Here is a 19,555-nt window from a genome sequence, read left to right on the forward strand (position 1 = left end):
ATACAAAAAAAATAATTATTAAATAATGCCTCCATCTTTTCACTATACAGATCTTTTCCTCGGCAAGTAACTGGAAGCTGGATGTCACCCCCCCACCCCCCCCCAAATTAAAAAAAATTGGAAATTTGGAGCCTTCTTCCATTTTGTATGCCAACCACCAGATTACCTTATGGCCCATTCTGTACAAATGTTCCCTTCATCAACTTCGTTTTGTCAGTCCTTCGTGCACTTCAATGCAGTTGAACTGATGAATGTTCAAAGCTAGTTTCTCATATGATCACGAGTTATTGATATTATCTGGAACTACTGTTAATAAATTGAATTCACGCTCCAAACTCCACAAAGGTTCATTTAGATGGTCAAAACTTAAGCTGTACTCCTGAAAGTATCCGTTGTATGTGATTATTGAAATGCAGGCTCTGCAAAATTCAATGGAGGGAAAAATTAACCAATCTATTTATAGATACAAGAAATATGTAATTATAAACCAGAGCTAACAGGTACTTCGTTGTATAGGAGTAAACCCTTTTAATCTATGGGATCCTAAGTCCAAGACACACAACATCTATATAGACAGCTCTATCAATAGGTCAAACATAAAAGACCTTTTGACCCCTAAACTCATTATTGATCATAATAATCTGATTGCTTGCATTGAAATAGGAAAATGAACAAGATCCAGATTGAACCAGACCGATCAAGACCACATTCGGCCAGATGGATCTGATGCTGTATGCTTATTCCTCAATCCTTGGTTCCTGTAAATGGCCATCTAAGGGACCCAATAAATTCAATTCTCAGAAATTTTCTTAGAAACAGAAGAATAATAGCATCTTTAGACAACCAGAGGTAGCTTTGAGGCCCAGATCACAAATTTGAACCATCTTTTGAGAGGCTATTTGCAGTTTCAGCCAAATAACATAAAAAATAATAATAAAGGAAAAGATTCTTCCCCTTGTGGAAGGAAGAATACTAAATTCATAGAAATCAGCAAACAAAACATATTTTCTTCACATAAGACGATCACATGGACCACTAAGCACCAAAAGCACTTTCTTAAGGAAAACCTAAATGTACCCAAAATTGTATACATTTGGAAAGGTCTAGATCTCTGTATGGTTCAGTTTTCAGCACTACTCACATAGGTCATAGAACCTCTATATGTCATATCTAGAAATATAAATTAAGAGTACAGATCCTAGGCAACTCCAATTTGACTTCAGATCTTTTCTACAGGTACTTGTGACTATACATCAAAAAATTTCTACCAGATAGCTGGTTGCCAAGGATCTATAACCCTGGCTTTAGACTTAGGTCTTTTTCATCAGGAACCCTTCAAGGATAAGGAGAAGTATAAGAGAACTTACTTAGCGGTAGCAACTTGAGACATAGATGTGCTGGCAACTTTGTCTATACTGCGAATCATGGCATAGCTGCACCAGAACACCCGATGTAAGTAATTAATGTGCTGAGGAGAACATTACATTCATGTACGCAAATGTATGTAAATCCTAAGTAACCTAATGAGTCTACTAAAGCAACATAAAACATTTTCAACATGGGAAAAGTTAGGATCTCATTTTTTTTAATCTGCCCCACTAGTAGCTCTGCCAGATAAAAAAATAATCCGGAACCCTACCATACTTTCTCTGAGTTATCATAAGAAGATCTCCCCATGGGACACACCGATCAATGAATCCAAAACTTTGCCTTGAATGTGAACCATAAATACACAATAATAACAATGTAGAATCTTCTTACAGCTACCCAACATGTATCCTAGGGTTACTTTTAAGTTAAATTTCATAGCTAGAAACTGCTTCACCTTTTGACTCCTGCTGGGTTTGCATTGTGAAGTACATCGTGATAGCCCGGTTCAAAGGCATCATTTATCGAGTTTGGAATCATTGATCCAAGAAGACTGCTTGATCTTTTGCTTCTGTAAAGAAAGAAAATTATAAACAAGAAACAAAACTAAAAGGCATGATTTTGAAGACAATTTGCAATCACACGTATATATTGGGTGGGCATATGGACGAGATTTCCACTTGGCCAGTCCAGACTATACCCTATCTAACAGTAAAAACACACAAATCAGCTGCCCAGATGGCAGAAACACCAGTGGAAAGAAGCAATCTCCAGTCTCCACAGAGTCAGACCAACAGAATCTAGTTGCTGTGGGGGTGGTGTCCCCTCATTTTAATGGGGAAAGAAAAAATCCTAGAGGCATAAGTGGGGGCGAGCTTGTGGCACAACAGTCAAGTTGCACTATTGCAACATTTTGGTCACAGGTTCGAAACTTGGAAACAGCCTCTCTTGCGAAGCAAGGGGTAAGGCTGCCTACATTTGCCCTTGTAGTGGGAGCCTCGTGCACTGGGTTGTTCTTTTTAGGCGTAAGAGTAAATAGTTATATAATAGATGGCATGCACCCCATAAACACCTTACATATGGCATGGCATGCAACTCAAAAACATCCTATAGCAAGACTATTTGTTTCCATGGAATGTATTTAACAAGTGTCTTTGAAGCAAAAGGAAATCATACACGTAACACATAATTTTCACTGAAACACAATATGAAAATTTGGGAAGAAATTTCCAATTAAATTTTCTGCATGCTCCATTCCAGAAAAAAAGGTGTTCATATTTTGGTCAATCAAATAATTTTCATTTCTTCATGCAGAACTTCTCACCTCTGGTCTAGGATAAATCCAAGAAAAAACACATGAATAGAACCCGAAGAGCTTGTAGCAATAAGAATATCTGGAAGTTCCGTAGATGGTCCAAACGACAAGGAATATATAGTTGATGGGTATGTCCCTCTTCGAAAACTATATGACTGCTACAAAAAGAATGGTTAGGTTCCATATACTGCAGATACCTGAAGATTTAAAGGAAAAAGTGACAAACCATAGTGATAACTTAGGATTTCCTTAATTTTATTTTCTATTTGATCCATGCTTTTATCTGGACACTAGTTGGTAAAATTCAAGCAAGGAAAGGTGGAAGCCTGAGGTCTACGTAACATCTAGTGTCTTTTATTTTTTTTGTAAGCAAGTCCACTTAACATCATGGAAATGCAAAAGTGGTGATTCCCACCATTTGATGGTCAAATTTATAATATACTCCCGCAAACTTTGGCATATAATTTCGATTATCTAGGATACAAACTTCCCTTCAAAATATTACGTATAATCATATCAGTACCTCATATATCAATGTTTACAACTCAAGTTTCTTTCTGAAGATCTCACAGTAAAGGAGGATCCCATCCTCCTTGACTCCATGGTCAAAATCTATGGGACTGCATCTTTATAGTTTATAGACTGCAAAGACTCTTACAAAACAGTAAAAGAATATTTCCATTGGATAAGAAGAAAGAATAACGTGCTATGCTTCACCTTGGTTGCCTGTGAAACCAGATGAACTCTGATTAAGGTTCCCTGTTCAGAAGCCGTTGCTATGTACATCCCATTGGAAGAAAGTACAATCGCTGCCAATGGTGAACGATGGGCATCTATCTGTAATTTATATTCTTTCAAAGATGAATCAAAGTTCACGGGTAATAAAACAGATTGAGAGTAACTAATAGAGGGGACAAAACGTAAATCTGTTCTCTCACAGTCATATGGTAATTCATTTCAAATAAACAAAAGAATCAATTGCAATCAAAAACAATAGAAGAAGAAGGGGGTGGGGGGAGGGGGAGAAGCAATCAGAAACAAAAGATGGGAAATATATAATGCAAAACAATCAGATTTATGATTGAAGAATACAATACCATATTAATATGCAGCTACCTTATTCCATTCTCCAAATATTCCTAGAAGAAGCTAACCCTAATATATATAGAAAAAGGCATTAATGATATATCATTTGGAATTTCATGAGCTTTTAGAAATCCGGATTCAGACTCAGAGTTTAATATCATCTACTAGGCTTCTATATTTATTTCAGAGTATTGATGCTTCATTTTGTAAACCAAACTTTGCTCCTCACTCATTTGGTAATATACTGATTCCTATCAATTCCTGACGTACAATAAATGCTTCCAAGAATTTCACAATATTCCCACAATTTTCAAATATTTCAGATCAAAATCTAAAACACTTCCAACGCATTCACTATGTCAAGTGACCATGACTACCACTGGGCACAAAAACTTGCATAACATTTATGGTGTTTATAACATATTACTTGAATGACCATTTACAAGATAGAAATTAAATTGCAATGAATATTTGAAGTGAAATCAGACAACAGCATATCAGTGAGTGAAAACAATAAAAGTAAAAAAAAATCGTAAAGCATTTGGCAGCAAAAGTACGATGCCCACAAGAAATACACATTACACAGGTCTCGTTGCAAACTAACCTCACAATGCGAATGGAGTTCCATCACATTATATACCAACACAGATCCTTTTGTCGTACTTGCTGGAAAAGCCAAATAACAACTATCCAAACTAGGAGAAAATGCACAAAGCCCTGAAAAGACTTGCATATAAGGTAACTGTTACGGAAGCAAATTGAATGTCTGACAAAATAGCCAAAGTATGCAAGAGAACTTAAAAATACAATGGCAGAACATGACAAAGTCAAAGAAATAGGAGCGTAGAACAAATATACTCCCTCCATTCCACAAAGACAGCCTTGTTTAAGGTTTTTCACTGTACCAAAATGTTTGTTCCTTATAAAAACCAAGATATGAAGCTCTTTTTTTTTTTTTCACAGGGCCCCTATTTTATTATTTACATTTTTATTTATAATCACATACCATAATTGAATGAGGAAAAGAAATTAAGCAGGTAGTATTGGAAAAATGACTTGAATTATTGGGTGGTTAATACATTAAATAACACTCCTTAAAAATGTAGGTTCCCACCCCCCCCCCCCAAAAAAAAAAAAAGATGGTCTTTTGGGATGCAAGGAGTACAATGTCAAAGAAATTCCATTCTTACCTTTTGCATTTGCCACAGTATCAATTGTGTCAAGGATGACAAGACTGTTCGAATCATATATGTATGTCTTTTCTTGCAAAACTACAACAAGCCTGCATACGAATTTATTGAACTTGATCAGAATAAATAAGAAGTGCATACTTATGTAGGATTCAAGCATCTTGTTCTAGTGATTGTGATCTATTTCATGTTATTTAGGCACATGACAACGTAAATTGTTTACCATAAAGATAAAGGTAGGGCAGACCCAGATAAATTTTTTTTTAATGAATAAAATAATTTCTTAAAAGGACAAATAAAAAAAAAGCCAAAATGCAGGATACAAGCCAAATTAGTGAGAAACTAAGAGGCACCACAAAGCCTTAGACAAGGCAAAGGAGAAGGGAGAAAAAAAAGGACCAGATGGTCGACCACAACTTAAGTTTTCTATTCCTTGAACGAAGGGAATATGGGGCAAAACCTATGCGGTGAGTCCATCCCGTATAGATGACATGGCCACCCAAATCATCATCTTTTTTAGGCCCCTCAAATATGCCTTAGTGTCATGCGGAAGGCAGGCTGAAGAAGGCGGAGGCTGCCAAATTGGAATGCAATGGAAAGGAGATTCCAAGATTGGATCCACGATGTCATCACTTAGCATGGACTCCAAAACCAAAGAACCAACAGATGACCTATCAGCCTCAAGATTTACTTTACATTGATGGGTCGTTCCAGACATAGGAGGGGAAAGAGGCGTAATAGAATTTCCCTCACACAACTTCTAGGCTCACATCAGAGCGGACCCTAGAAGGGGAAATTTTCTTATCTTTCTTCTTCTTCCTCTTGGGTCTTGGCAGAGAGCTGAGTAGGAAGAAAAAGGTTTCATAGTAAAACTTTCTCATCTCCTTTATTCCCTGACGGTTTATCTCCCATTGTACCTCCAATCGGCACCTCATCAAGATATTGGTTGAGCTGGATTGGGTTAGACCGGGAGGGTTTATGATGAACTGAGTTGGGCTGGGTATGATTTAGGTGGCTTTGGTCCAACTTAAGAGGAGTGGTAAGAAGGGGGGGGGGATACGATGGATTGCAAAGGGTTGAGATGATGAAGGGTGGGTAGGGGTAGGTTGAGATAAACAAGACTGTGTCAGGTTCAGGTGGGTTGGGTTGAATTGAGATGATAAAAGCTAGGGATAAAAGAAGAAGATGGTTTATCATCGATACATTGGCTGCGAGAGAGATTAGGCCCAAGGATTTGAGCAGGTAAGAAAAAAATTTGAAGAGCTTGGGTGGGAAGCAATGCAGCAGATACTTTCTAGAATTGAATTCTAAATGGTTTCAGATAAGGCAGACGAATCAACAATGGCTGAATCGAAGGGATCCGATAACAACAAACTCAGCCTTATCCCAGCAATCGAAGGGATCCGATTCAGCCAAAAAAGCACTGATTATTGAAAGCTAGGTTTGAATTTGAATTTGAAATTGAAATAGGAAGTTGAGAAGAAATGGGCTCCATCTGAACAACAGCTTTGTTTATGGCTTTCAAATCTGGTGTTTCACCCACCATCTACACCCAATGATGCAATTGCACTACCCCTTTCTTGGTTTACTAAGGCATCAGGCATCACTCTCCACTCCATTTGATTTAAATTACCTCCTATCACTTATTGAGCTTGAAACAGCAGTATTCACCTAACAATCTTCCACAGAATGGCCAAAAACTAGACATGAAGAACATCTGGCTGAAAGCCACTAAAAGTGTACCTCTTGGGAGCATTGTTGTCACGGCGCCAAGGCAAACCAAGGCGGTGGAGGGTTGTCTAAGCGCTTAGGCGAGAAGGCGCACGCCTTGAGGCGAACAAGGCGACCAATTGTTATTTTTTATTTTCCCTATTTTCTAACATTATTTAGTAAGCTATATATACCTTGTATCAGAAAAAATCAAGATTAAGCAACATCAAGTCATTAAAAATCAACATTTAGCCATATTAAATCATAAAAAATTAACATTAAGTCATATTAAGTTATAAAAAATCAAAATTTAGAGAAATGCTCTGGTTCTATAATAAGTTTGACTGGTCAAATGATATTATTTTTACATGAGACTTTTTGTATCAGTTATAATATAAAACCAGCTTTCCAACAAGTCTAAGATTACTTAAATCTGAGTTGTAATGACAAAGTTATGTTCCAGTCAAACTTATTTTTAAGTGCGCGAATGCTGTTAAAATCGCCTGAATGAAAATAATTTTATGGATATCAAAACAAAAAATTATTTTACCGAACTTTTGGTTTTTAGCAATGTTTTAATATAATAGAATTTATAAAATTTTCATAATTGAGAAAAACTCCAGCATTTAAAAGTTAAAAATCACCCCTATAACCCAAATCCAGTTTTTCTTCTTGGACTGGGTGGTTGACTTTTTATCCTTTTGGAATTTGATTTTTAAACTATTTTTATTGGATTCAAATAGGGGGTATTTGCTTATTTATAAATAATATCTTAAGTAAATGAAGACTATCGCCTAGGCCCCAGGCAAACCGCCTGGACGCCTAAGCGACGCCTTGACAACCATGCTTGGGAGAAAGAACCCCCACCAGAGCACAATATATTGATCTGATGAGACGGGGTTTTTTGAAGCTGTAATCTCCACACATAAGCGTTCAAATGAAAGTCTTTCCTTGTTCTTGGTTCGCTTATCTGTGAAAAGAGGAGTGCCCAATACGCTCCCAATGATAGTCAGGGAATCAACTGTCCAAAAGTGGGGAGGAAGGTTGGCAAGGTAATCCACACTGGAATGAAGCTGAGATCAATTTTTTGAAGGAAAAATAAGGGACTCCATTGTCGTAAGACTAATGGTTTCCAGTGCACAAACCACGGTCTACCTTCTAAAACATGGGACAGATCTTCAAGAAGGCTGAACTTGAGTAAAAGTAACCCATTATCAAGTATGAATAAATCTAAGATACCTTTCATGCACCAAATCCTGAGGAGAGCAGACTCTACAATCTCAAAAGTGGGCTTTCCCTACAGCAGAGTTCCTCCATAAATCCATCTTGTTTTAGTACCTCATCTGGGAAGTGAGCACATACAGAAATACTTCACCATCAAACTTTATAGGTTCTACATAATGAAGATGGAGTCCATCAGCAGATTTTTTTCTGAAGAAAATAGAGAAGACCACCCTTTATCACTTAGAATTTCTTCACTTGGAGAAGATACAACATCTTTCTGAATAGATTTCATTGATGGCAGAGGTGGAAAATCCCCCGAATTGGAGGCCCTTCTGAGGAACCTCGGTCATCTTCAATCTGAGTTTACGAAGTGACCCTCTCTCCCAAAATGAAAAGCAAGAAAATTCAAAATAACATTCTAGGGTTTGAATTGTTCCTTCAAAATATTGACTGGACCAGAAAATTGAGCTGCTTAGGTTGTTTAATGATCATCAAATTGGGAAACTCAAAATAATTTGCAGTTTGCACTAATGAAACTATTCAAAGATCATCAAAGCTGATGAACTTCATTTACATGGAAAAGGAGGGGTGCTGCTTCAGAAGGTAACCAATATGTTGACGTCCTTACCTATTCCGATTTACACGAACAGCAAGAATTGATGTCAAGAAATTTAGCTCTCTAAGTGCAGTTCCAGTCATAGTATTGAACAAGCAGAGCCGACGTGGGGACAATGATGCCTGTTGCAAGTAGATTAAAATGCAACAATCAACTGTACAATACTTAGGAGAATAGTGTACTCTCATAATAGAAGCACAAAAAGAATTAAAAGTCATGTAATACCTGCTCTCCCGCTCCTACTATGGCGAGAAGGCTTGAATTATACCGCATTTCAACAATGCTAAAAGCTCCAATGGCTAGCATAATATCATATTCCATCAGGAAAGAATTAGTAATGATTTTAACTAACTTCTCATAGTATCATGAAATGTACATACCACATATTCAAGCTATACTTTTCTTAGTAGAATTAAGTCCAAACTGAGGAATATGACAATTATATACAAATATTTGATCAGGATGAACAAAGAAAAATAGAGCAACTAAGAATTCGATACAATTTCGCAATATTCACTATTTAAATCAATGAAGCATCACTAGCCCAGAAATAAAAGCTCCCTATTTCTCCAATTGTAATAAACTCAACTTTCATCCAACCCCTGCCATCTCCGTATTAAACGTCCATTCATCGTGAACCAAAGTAAAACAAACTACAATCTAAAGTTGGTTATTAAAGATTATCAATTTATGGGTTTTTCTCAGGAGTACTAGTTTAGATAGCCTGGACAAAAAGGAGACTGTGAATTAATGAATTTGAATCATTGGGTACTTAACTAACCTCTTTCATAAAAAACTTTCCCAGTATTGGAGTCAAATATCCTGAATCCATCCCTAGTTCCAATGGCAAAGCAACTGCAATTTGAAACTACTTCAAGTCAATACTCATGGAAATTTTACTGAAAAAAAGAGGCAATAATACCCAAGAGAGGCTTTTTTTTTTCGCCCTTTTTTTGGGATCCTCGTTTAAACACCATGACCAAACCGTAATTGAAACAAAAAGTTGTCAAAATCTTAAGAGTTAGTCCGTTTAGTGAGAGGAATTTTACCTGTTATCTTGATTGAAAGATGCACAGAGAATTATAGAGGCTGAAGAAGAAGACTGATTTGCCATTTAGGATTTATGTTGGTATCCCTTTCGCCCAAAAATTCCCTTCCAGAAACAAACTTCTCTGTTTCGGTCGGTGGCCTCTTTCTTGCTTTCTTGCTTTCTTGCTTTCTTGCTTTCCTCTGTTATCGTTCCTTTGTTTTATGTTGTTCGATGTCTTACTCATCTCATCATTCTGAATAGTTACGACATTTTTTTTTTTTTTTTTGGGATAAACATTCTGGATAGTTACGTTGACGACTTGGAACTTGGAAGATATGAGCGCGCGTCTCATGGTCTGTAAAGTTCGTATCACGTATTTAGTTCTCGGTATCGGTACCAGTATCGATCTCAATCCCAATCTAGATTTATATAGGAAAGGATCAATATGTATCCACCATTTTTGTCTCTTGCATTTAAGAAAAAATATATTTTTTTACTGTCTTACCTCTGAAATGATATGGGTAAGTGATTCAGATCGGTCTCAGCTGATACCAATATGATACAGTTAATACAACTAATACGATACCGATACTTGAAACCATGATTTGGATACGCCCCACCCGGTCCCTAAAGGTTTTAAAATTTATGATTTTTTATTTTTTTTACTATTTTATCCACATAACTTACCAGTAGATCGGTCAAAGGAGATATTGATTGACCCTATCCGAGTTTTAAAATCATCCCCAAAAATTAAAAAGTAGAGACGGAGGACATACATTAATTTAACATAAACGTGATCTTTTAACATCATAATGCCTAATGAAGCATAATGCTTTATTGTTTGCCATTTGATAGTACATGGGTTAATCCATGTGCTAGAGGACCCTACATATGTGGATTTTCAGTTACTTTCAAACTTCAAGCATATCTGCACATGTCAAGGGAATTCACACGGTTGGACTATCAGCTTGCTCTAATCCCTAGGTATGCAACCATTTTCATCTCAATGGCCAAATTTTTAATCCAAAGTAAGTAAGGAAAGATGCTCAAACTTTGATTCATGTTTTAGTAAAATTACCAAAATGCATCAATGGAGATGAATATAAAAAACAAAATGTTTAAGTTGAAATTGTACAAACGAGATGCTTGTCTGATACTCTATCACATGAAATAACCTATTTACTATCATGTGGCAAGTAGTGAAGCATCGTTATATGTCGCTAAGCATAGTGAGGGGAAGAAAAATCTATTTATTTAAATTTGATGTAATAAAATCCAGATAGCAATAATACAATTCATATTTTATTTGGTCGGCTTCCTTTTAAAAAACCTATGAAAGCAAAATATTATGCATTAAGTATTATACATTATGATAGAAAATGATAATAACATACATTATTCATCAGATAATATAATACATTTTTTTTTTTTTTTTTGTTAACCAAGGTATCCAGGACAGTTTACGCACACCTCGACTAATCTTCAGGGAGACTAACACAGCAACCCACTGCCACGGTCTCCACTTAAATTGCAGATACACAGATAGAAATCGAACTTAGGACCGTGCACCTATCCACACAATTCCCGATTCGCCTTAATCATCTGGGCAACCCACGGATGGATCATATAACATTGAAAATGTGATTCTAGGCTCTAGTTTTTTGTAGTGTCTTACTTTATGGGATGCTCTTTGATGAAAAGTAGGGGTGCAAGTTTGGTCCCATGAGCCTAAGCCCATCCTAGCCCAATTTGAGCTCGATCGAGCTTGAGCTAGGAATTGTAACCCACAAACTGGGCTAGGGTTGAGATTTCTAGGTGGGAATAGGTTTGGACCAACCTTGGGCTGAGGCCTTTGGCAAAGTTAGGCCCAGTAACATGGCAAGTGTATTATGTTAGAGAGCGCCTCTATGCCCAAACACAAATTTGTGTGAAATGAATACCACACCCCCTAGTTGATGCCTTGTGTGCTCTCTTAGGTTGGAACTTTGGCATAGGGGCCAAACCCCGGGCCAAAAAAAATTTCTCCATATAAATATATGGGGAAAAGAATGCTCCATGGTCAATAGGGGTGGATTTTTTGGGGTTTCATAAGGGTGGGGGCATCATTTCACTGCCCTTTGTATCTACACGTAAGGGTTGTGACCAAGGAAAATGCATTTACCTAAATATATAATGAGAAAAAGAAACCTGAAAGGCATTGTGGTCTCTACACTCAGATACAAGGAGGGACGAAATGATCGCCCATTCTCATTAAAAGTAAAATTTCCACCACTATTGATGCTACCTTATTTGCTCTCATTGGTTCTTGTGATAGTTCACTCTTTTTTTTTTTTGGTAACCACATAATGGTTTACATGTCTTATCTAATTTGCTTTAGGATCTTTGGTTTGAAACAATTAAAGTTTTTGCATATTTTAGAACAAATAGTGTGTTTGAGGGTAAGGGATGGAACTAGTATTTCCATTTTGGCATGACCATTGTTAGTTAAAACGGGAACAGCAAAAAAATAGAAATGTATGGTACGGGTTTTAAACAGATAAAAACGATGAACGGTACGGTCAATAAAACGGTCAAAAAAACAGGGAACGACAAACGGACGAAAACGAACGATACGAGTGTTAAACATGTAGTTTTAAAAAAAAAACGAAACCAAAAAAACGGTAGTATACTCATGCAATTTGAGAGATTATTACCTGTATACATGCATCTAATATTCCAAAAGCTCTAGGAATCCCAAGATAAAATAACCCAATGGGCTACAAGAAAATGAGATGTTGCCAACTTTAGCTTCTCTTTACTCATTGGGTTATAAGAAGATGAGATTTTTTTCCTATAAATAGTATGGAAGTTAAAAACCAAAAATCAAGTACCATATTGTCTTCACTCTTCACTTTTACTAATAGGTTTATTATTATTATTATTATTATTATTATTATTATTATTTTTTTTTTTATTTTTATAAAATTCCTATTTTACCCTTAAAAAATGAATACGCGTTTAAAACGGTCGTTTAAAACGCATTTAAAACGGCCGTTTAAAACACGTTTAAAACGGATTCTTTTGCCATTTTCGTCTTTTTCCGTATTATATAATAGCATACGGAAAAACGCGTTATAAATAACAAAAAAAGGCAAATGCCTTTTAAACGCGTTTAAAACGCATTTTAACTAATAGTGGGCATGACTCATACCTTGGCAGCTTTATAATTTAGTAGTCAACTCCTAATGCATTATTTTTTAAGATAAGTGAACTGACCCACAATGATGATTGGATTTATAATTTAATAATCTCTCTATTTCCTCCTCGTGCAGCAATAGCTATATTAAGAATTCATTTGACTAGATGGCCCCATCAAGATTCCTTAATTTGTTCCTCAACTAAGAATGGATCTTTTACAATTAGGGTGGCTACAAAATTCTTAATTCAGTCTCAACTAATGGACTTGCGTAGTAGTAAGAATTGGAATCTAAAATTCACCAAAGCTGTGTTTGATAGCCAAGAGAAAAAGAGAAAAGAAAAAAAAATTGTATTTTTTTTTTTTGTTTAAAATTTTTTCTTTGTACTTGGCATGTCTTCATCAAAGAGAAGATTCAGTTTTTTTAATTTTGAAATTCTCTTTGAGAATTGTAAAGTTTTCTTTTACAAAAAAAAAATACTAAAACACAATAAAACATGAGAAAATATAAAAATTTTTATTTTATTTTATTTTATTTTATTTTATTTTGTTTTATTTCTTCTCTTCTAATGATCACCAAACATACATACTTTTTAATGTATACCATCCATACTCCTTCCCTTTAAAAAGTCTATTATGCCCCTCTCTTATCCATTGATTGAGCTACTAAGTCTAAAAAAGCCTCCCATAATTTTAAACTTTTCTTTAATACTTGAGGAGACAAGTGTTGTGTGGGACGGTTGGCCACTCACTTGGTGACTTCCTTCCCATCTTTCAGCTTGACTACATCCTGTGAACCACCGAACGAACGAACCAACCAACCCACCTATAACTTTGCTTTCAAATGACGCGTTAGAAAGAAGCGTTTAATGGTTATCACCTCCCTCCCCTTGCTTTTTGACAACTGTCAAATAGCTTGTAAGTCCAAGGCACCCACCGCTCCATCACTAAAAAACATAAACAATTGCACAAACCCCCTCCTTCTCAGTAGCTTCTCTAACCCACTCCTCATAACTATTTAAAGTTCTCATCAACTTCCCTTTTTCACAACAACAGAAAGGCAATCTCACCCTCTCTCTCTCTCTCTACCTTGCAGAGCTCTTCTCAAGTTCCCTATAATGGCCTCTTTTGTTTCTACATTGCTCTTCCAAGTCCTCATGGTGGTTTCCCTCTTACAGCTCTCCAATGCTGGGAGGGGACTCACTGGATTGGTGGAGGAGCAGTCAATGCTCTTAAAATACCACAAGGGTTCTCTTCTCTCTGGCAAAATCTCTGTCAATCTCATCTGGTATGGCAATTTCAAACCTGCCCAACGTTCCATTATCTCAGATTTCATCTCTTCCCTCTCATCATCCTCACAAGCTTCATTGAAGACCCAAACCCAATCCCAACCCTCTGTTCTCACATGGTGGAAGACCACAGACAAGTACTACCACCTCAGCTCCAAGAACAAGAAGCCCTCTTCCCTCTCTCTCCAAATGGGTAATCAGATCCTTGACGAGAACTACTCATTGGGCAAATCCCTCACCAGAAACCAAATCGTGCAGCTCGCAGCTAGAGGTGATCATAGAAATGCCGTTAATGTAGTTCTGACCGCCGCAGATGTCACCGTCGAGAGCTTCTGTATGGACACATGTGGAAGCCATGGTTCCCAAGGCAAGAAATCGAAATTTGCTTACATCTGGGTTGGTAACTCGGAGACTCAATGCCCAGGTCAATGTGCTTGGCCCTTTCACCAACCCATCTATGGCCCTCAGAACCCACCATTGATCGCCCCGAATAATGATGTGGGCATGGATGGAATGGTTATCAATCTGGCTAGTCTCTTGGCTGCAACTGCTACTAACCCTTTTGGGAATGGTTTCTATCAAGGCTCCGCTGAGGCACCATTGGAGGCAGCTTCAGCTTGCCCAGGTATCTATGGCAAGGGGGCTTACCCTGGTTATGCAGGGGAGCTGTTGGAAGATTCAACTACTGGTGCTAGTTACAATGCCAATGGTGCAAATGGAAGGAAGTACCTGCTTCCAGCCCTGTTTGATCCTTCCACTTCTTCATGCTCTACTGTGATCTAAGAATTGGGAAGGAGAACCAGAAAGTTGTATATATTATGTCAGAATCATCAATTGTGATGTAATTCATTAATTCGTTTGTTCATTTATTCTATTATTCTCAGAAATTCAAGTCTTTGTTGATGACATTTATGAATTCATTTTAGGGAAAATCATGTCCCCACATTTGTACTCTGTTGAAATTACATATGGATTCAAACGTTTGAAGGAATTATGCCCCCTCCCCTTGCTATAACAGTGTTAGTATGCTGTTACTTTTAAACCTTTAAAGACTAAATTACCCTTTAATGGAAAAACAACTTAACCTTGAAAGATTATTATACATACCCTTTCTATTCCTTCTCCGATCCTTCATTTGCCTTCTCTCTCCCTACTTTCGATCAATGCTCCTTCATATCTTAACCTATCAATTGATGAAGCTTGACAACCATCTATGCTCCATCATCATTATTGTCGTTTTCGTCTTATTTCCAGAAATAGAAATAGAACAAGAACAACCTCATCGATCACCTCTCCTCTCTTCTCTCTTTTCTCTTCTCTCTAAAAAATAAGGGTGGAAAGTGTGGTATCGATGTGGCTCTCCATTCTTCTCAACTTCGTTGAAGTTAATTGAAGTTGAAGAAAACCAGAGGTAGAAGACGACGACCATAGCATAGCAAACGTAGAAGACGATCTTCACCCTTTCCCCTCTTTTGTTTTGTTTTAATCAAAGGGCATATAGGTAAATTCATCTATATGTTATGTTAGCCATCCTAATTTAATGGATACTAATGGATTGGACCTAATTGTAAAATTTTAAAAAATACAAGGAGGTGTAATTCCTTCAAATATTTGAATTCATATATAATTTTAGCAAAATACATGAAAGGGGGCGTAATTTTCTCTTAATTTCTATTATTCTCAGAAAAACAGAGTATTTGTTGATGACATTGACGAATATTGAGTTTGCTATTAAGTTGCCACCTTACTTTATTTGAACAAATAGTGATTAGTAGTTAATAGATTTCTCCCCCCTCCCTAATCTAGACCCATTCTATGAAATCTTACGATAAAAAAAAAAAAATGGTTTTGATTGAATGATTCTAACCTTTTCATGAACAAATTATTTCTAAACAATGAATTCTAGCGTTTGAAAAAAAACAATATGATGAACAAGGAAGGTAACAATCGAAAATGATAAAATTAAAGAAATGATGGTAATTCTCATTCTCTTAAAAGAATTGGAATGCATATCAAACATATCCTGAGTTTTTGACTGGATATGGACCACTCTAAACTTTATAACATATCCAATAAATTATTGGAGGTAGTTGCTTTAGCTGCCTTATTCTTTCTTCCTATATTATTATTTTCCCCCCATTTGTTTTTAGGATAGTATATATAATTCACTGAATCTTGAAACCCATATACGTGTGTATACATCTTATTATATACATAGACGCGGCTTTGAGACTATTAATTAGTTTTAAATTCCTATTCTAAGAAAGTCCAAATTAATAGATGATGACTTTGGAATTATGACTTCTACCAAAAATTAAAAAAAGACTTTGGAATTATGACTAATCAGACAATGACACGTGGCAAAGAGCTCTCAAGAACCCCAACCTCATAAGACGACCTATCCATAAGTACTCAAGCGGACCAACCCTTATGGGCGACCTGCTCATATGTCCTATGGCCGGCACCGACCAGTCAGGTTGCCATAGGGAAACGGATCCGTGACTATAGTGCTCATGGTCATTGACCAACCATTCTACCCAAAAAAATAAGTCATTGACCAACCAACCTTGCTGATCGGCCTAGGCATGCCATGATCCGATCAGACCTCATATCTATCTATCTGACCCATGGTTTTAATTATCAGTATCGTATTGATATTGGATGAAATCAATTCCTGATCTTTGATCAATTCGAATTGTTTAACCATATCGTTTAAGAGGTATAACAGTAAAGAAAATATACTATTTTTGAAAAAAAACAAGGGGGTAAAATTGATTGATACAAACCGATTCTCTCTGATATTGATTTGATACAGATCGATACCAGTACCAATACCTGGAAGTAAATCCATGATCTAACCTTAACTTGCTTAGGAATGTGATACTGAGAACGTCAACTCAGCAAATCTTATTGCCTCATGTACATGCAGGCAATCTCCTCATAGATCCACTCCGAATATGAAACATAACTGAATAAAGACATACTTTCTTAAAAGGACTCTTCTAAAGAAATTCCTACCAAGAGCAAAATACTTGCCAATATGAGTCTCCACAAAAGCCTTAGGATCAGCCTATAAATACAAGAACACGCCCCCAAGGATATAGGGGATGATATTTGTCGATATTGATCCAATATCAATCTGAATCGGATCAGATCGATGGGTATTAGTCGGTTTTGTCCCTTTTTTTTTTTTTTTTTTTTTTTTTTTTAAGTACTAATTTTTTACTATTTTACTTCTGAAATGATGTAGATAATCGATCCAGATAGGTCAAGGTCGGAGATCAGTCTTAGCCGATACCAATCCAATAAGATCGATACGAGACCGGTACTTGAAACCATGCACGCTCCTTAGGTAAGGGATGCAACTTTTGAGATATTACTGCCAGTATTATCGATCTGTTGCTAGTTAGGCTTCTCTTTTCTGCAGGTCACTGGAAGGACTTGAGACTATTAACTCGATTGGTGGTTAATCCAATAATAGGATAAATAAATTAATAAATAAATGAATTACATCATATACATACAGACAATCACTATACTCTCCCGAATGATATCTCTATGTACAACTTTCTGGTTCTTCTCCCTAATTCTTAGACAAGTGTAGAGCATGAGGATGTGGAAGGATCAAACAGAGCTGGAAGCAGGTACTTCCTTCCATTTGCACCGTTGGCATTGTAGCTAGCACCAGTAGTTGGATCCACCAACAGATCCCCTGGATAACCAGGGTAAGCCCCCTTTCCATAGATACCAGGGCAAGCTGAAGCTGCCTCCAATGGTGCCTCAGCCGGGCCTTGATAGAAACCATTCCCAAAAGGGTTAGTAGCAGTTCCAGCCAAGAGACTCGCCAGATTCATAACCATTCCATCCATGCCCACATCATTGTTTGGGGAGACCAATGGTGGGTTCTGAGGACCATAGGTGGGCTGGTGGAAGGGCCAAGCACATTGACCCGGGCACTGAGTCTCTGAGTTACCAACCCAGATGTAAGCGAACTTCGATTTCTTGCCTTGGGAACCATGGCTTCCGCATGTATCCATACAGAAGCTCTCGACGGTGACATCTGCGGCGGTCAGAACAACATTAATGGCTTTTCTATGATCGCCTCCAGCTGCGAGCTGCAAGATTTTGTTCCTAGTGAGGGACTTGCCCAATGAGTAATTCTCGTCTAGGATCTGATTACCCATTTGGAGAGAAAGGGAAGAGGCAAGCTTCTTGTTCTTGGAGCTGAGGTAGTAGTACTTGTCTGTGATCTTCCACCAAGTGAGAACAGAGGGTCTCTGTTGGGGTTGGGTCTTCAATGAAGCTTGCGAGGATGATGTGAGGGAAGAGATGAAATCTGAGATAATGGCGCGTTGGGCAGGTCTGAAATTGCCGTACCAGATGAGATTAACAGAGATTTTGCCTGAGAGAAGGGGACCGTTGTGGTATTGGAAGAGCATAGACTGCTCCTCCACTGATACAGTGAGTCTCCTCCCAGCATTGGAGAGATCTAAGAGGGAAACCACCAGGAGGACTTGGAAGAGCAATGTCGAAACAAAAGAGGCCATATTAGGGAACTTGAGAATTAAAGATGCGGGAGCTTTAGAGAATTAGAGAAAGAGCTCTCTGCAAGAGAGAGAGAGAGAGGGATGTTTGGATGTTTTGGTGGAAAGAAGGTTGAGATTGTTGTGGAGGAGAGATGTTGGTATGGGCTCTTTATATACTTTTGATAATTTTGGCCAAATGGTTATAGAGAAGGAACGGAGAAAGAGGGGTTTGTGTGTATGTAGTAGCTAGGGAGGGTTGTAGTGATGGATGCGGAGGCCTCGACTGTTTGACTGTTGACGTTATAAAAAGTAAAACGTGTTGCTACAACTTTATTTAATGGTTACAGCCTTATAAGAGCGAGGGATGAGAGAAGGATGGAAATAACTAACCACTCGACCCCTTTTCGGTGCCGAAACTAATTTCCAAGTTCCAATTCTTACAGCTAAAAAGAGCCCATTTACAACTCCCACCAGGTGTTGGAATATTTTTTTTCTTCCTTTTAGAATAAGATCATCCACTAGGTATTGGAAAATCGTTTAAGTTTGAGTTTGTGAAACTGGTGATATTTTTAAGTTCAAAAGTTTTCCTTCGCCCACTGGAAGGAAGAATCCTTAAATTTAATTTTTTTATTATTTATCATATCAGAATCATTAAATTTTGGACATATGAGCTCATCTGTTAAATCATATAATACATTCATATAATGCATTTTAATTAAATAATTATATAATAAAATAAATAAATAAAATACACGATTAACATTTAAACATATCCAAACGAATACAACTCACTAATGGAAATAAAATGCCACCTTTGGCATTGGCATTGGCATTGGCATTGGCATTAGCAGGAGAAACACAACACAAAAACCAATCATCAATAAAACCAAAGAACCGAGGTTTATCCATATGACGGTCCATGCCATTTCTTGTAAATTAGAAGGGAGATTGACATTGAAATTAGATAAATCCAACTTTAATGCCTCTTTCACCAACGAGTACAATTGGATTGCTTTCCTTAAAGCT

General features: G+C 37.1%; 3 protein-coding genes across 4 annotated transcripts; 1 reads left to right on the top strand and 2 right to left on the bottom strand.

The window, feature by feature from the left end:
* Nucleotide 1: 1 nt before the first annotated feature.
* Nucleotides 2–9,767, bottom strand: LOC122073082 (autophagy-related protein 18b). 2 transcript variants are annotated; one of them, XM_042637596.1, is made up of 11 exons: nt 9,559–9,767; nt 9,291–9,364; nt 8,735–8,808; nt 8,522–8,631; nt 4,960–5,051; nt 4,374–4,495; nt 3,401–3,520; nt 2,693–2,838; nt 1,826–1,939; nt 1,368–1,433; nt 2–419 (listed from the first exon to the last, which is right to left on the bottom strand). In XM_042637596.1, exons 1-11 carry the CDS (start codon nt 9,621–9,623, stop codon nt 278–280), a joined length of 1,125 nt encoding a protein of 374 aa, XP_042493530.1. In that variant the 5' UTR covers nt 9,624–9,767; the 3' UTR covers nt 2–277. The 2 variants fall into 2 exon arrangements, with proteins under 2 accessions (XP_042493530.1, XP_042493531.1); XM_042637597.1 differs by having other exon boundaries at nt 4,374–4,486; nt 9,559–9,766.
* A 3,984-nt stretch (nt 9,768–13,751) lies between these two features.
* Nucleotides 13,752–14,909, top strand: LOC122074562 (protein PHOSPHATE-INDUCED 1-like). The gene has a single exon (XM_042639437.1). It carries the CDS (start codon nt 13,833–13,835, stop codon nt 14,784–14,786), a length of 954 nt encoding a protein of 317 aa, XP_042495371.1. The 5' UTR covers nt 13,752–13,832; the 3' UTR covers nt 14,787–14,909.
* Nucleotides 14,910–17,461: 2,552 nt separating this feature from the next.
* On the bottom strand, nt 17,462–18,662 carry LOC122074663 (protein PHOSPHATE-INDUCED 1-like). The gene has a single exon (XM_042639587.1). It carries the CDS (start codon nt 18,548–18,550, stop codon nt 17,594–17,596), a length of 957 nt encoding a protein of 318 aa, XP_042495521.1. The 5' UTR covers nt 18,551–18,662; the 3' UTR covers nt 17,462–17,593.
* Between the last annotated feature and the right edge of the window lie 893 nt (nt 18,663–19,555).

This window comes from Macadamia integrifolia, chromosome 3 (genome assembly GCF_013358625.1).
Source record: "Macadamia integrifolia cultivar HAES 741 chromosome 3, SCU_Mint_v3, whole genome shotgun sequence".
Classification (NCBI taxonomy): Eukaryota; Viridiplantae; Streptophyta; class Magnoliopsida; order Proteales; family Proteaceae; genus Macadamia; species Macadamia integrifolia.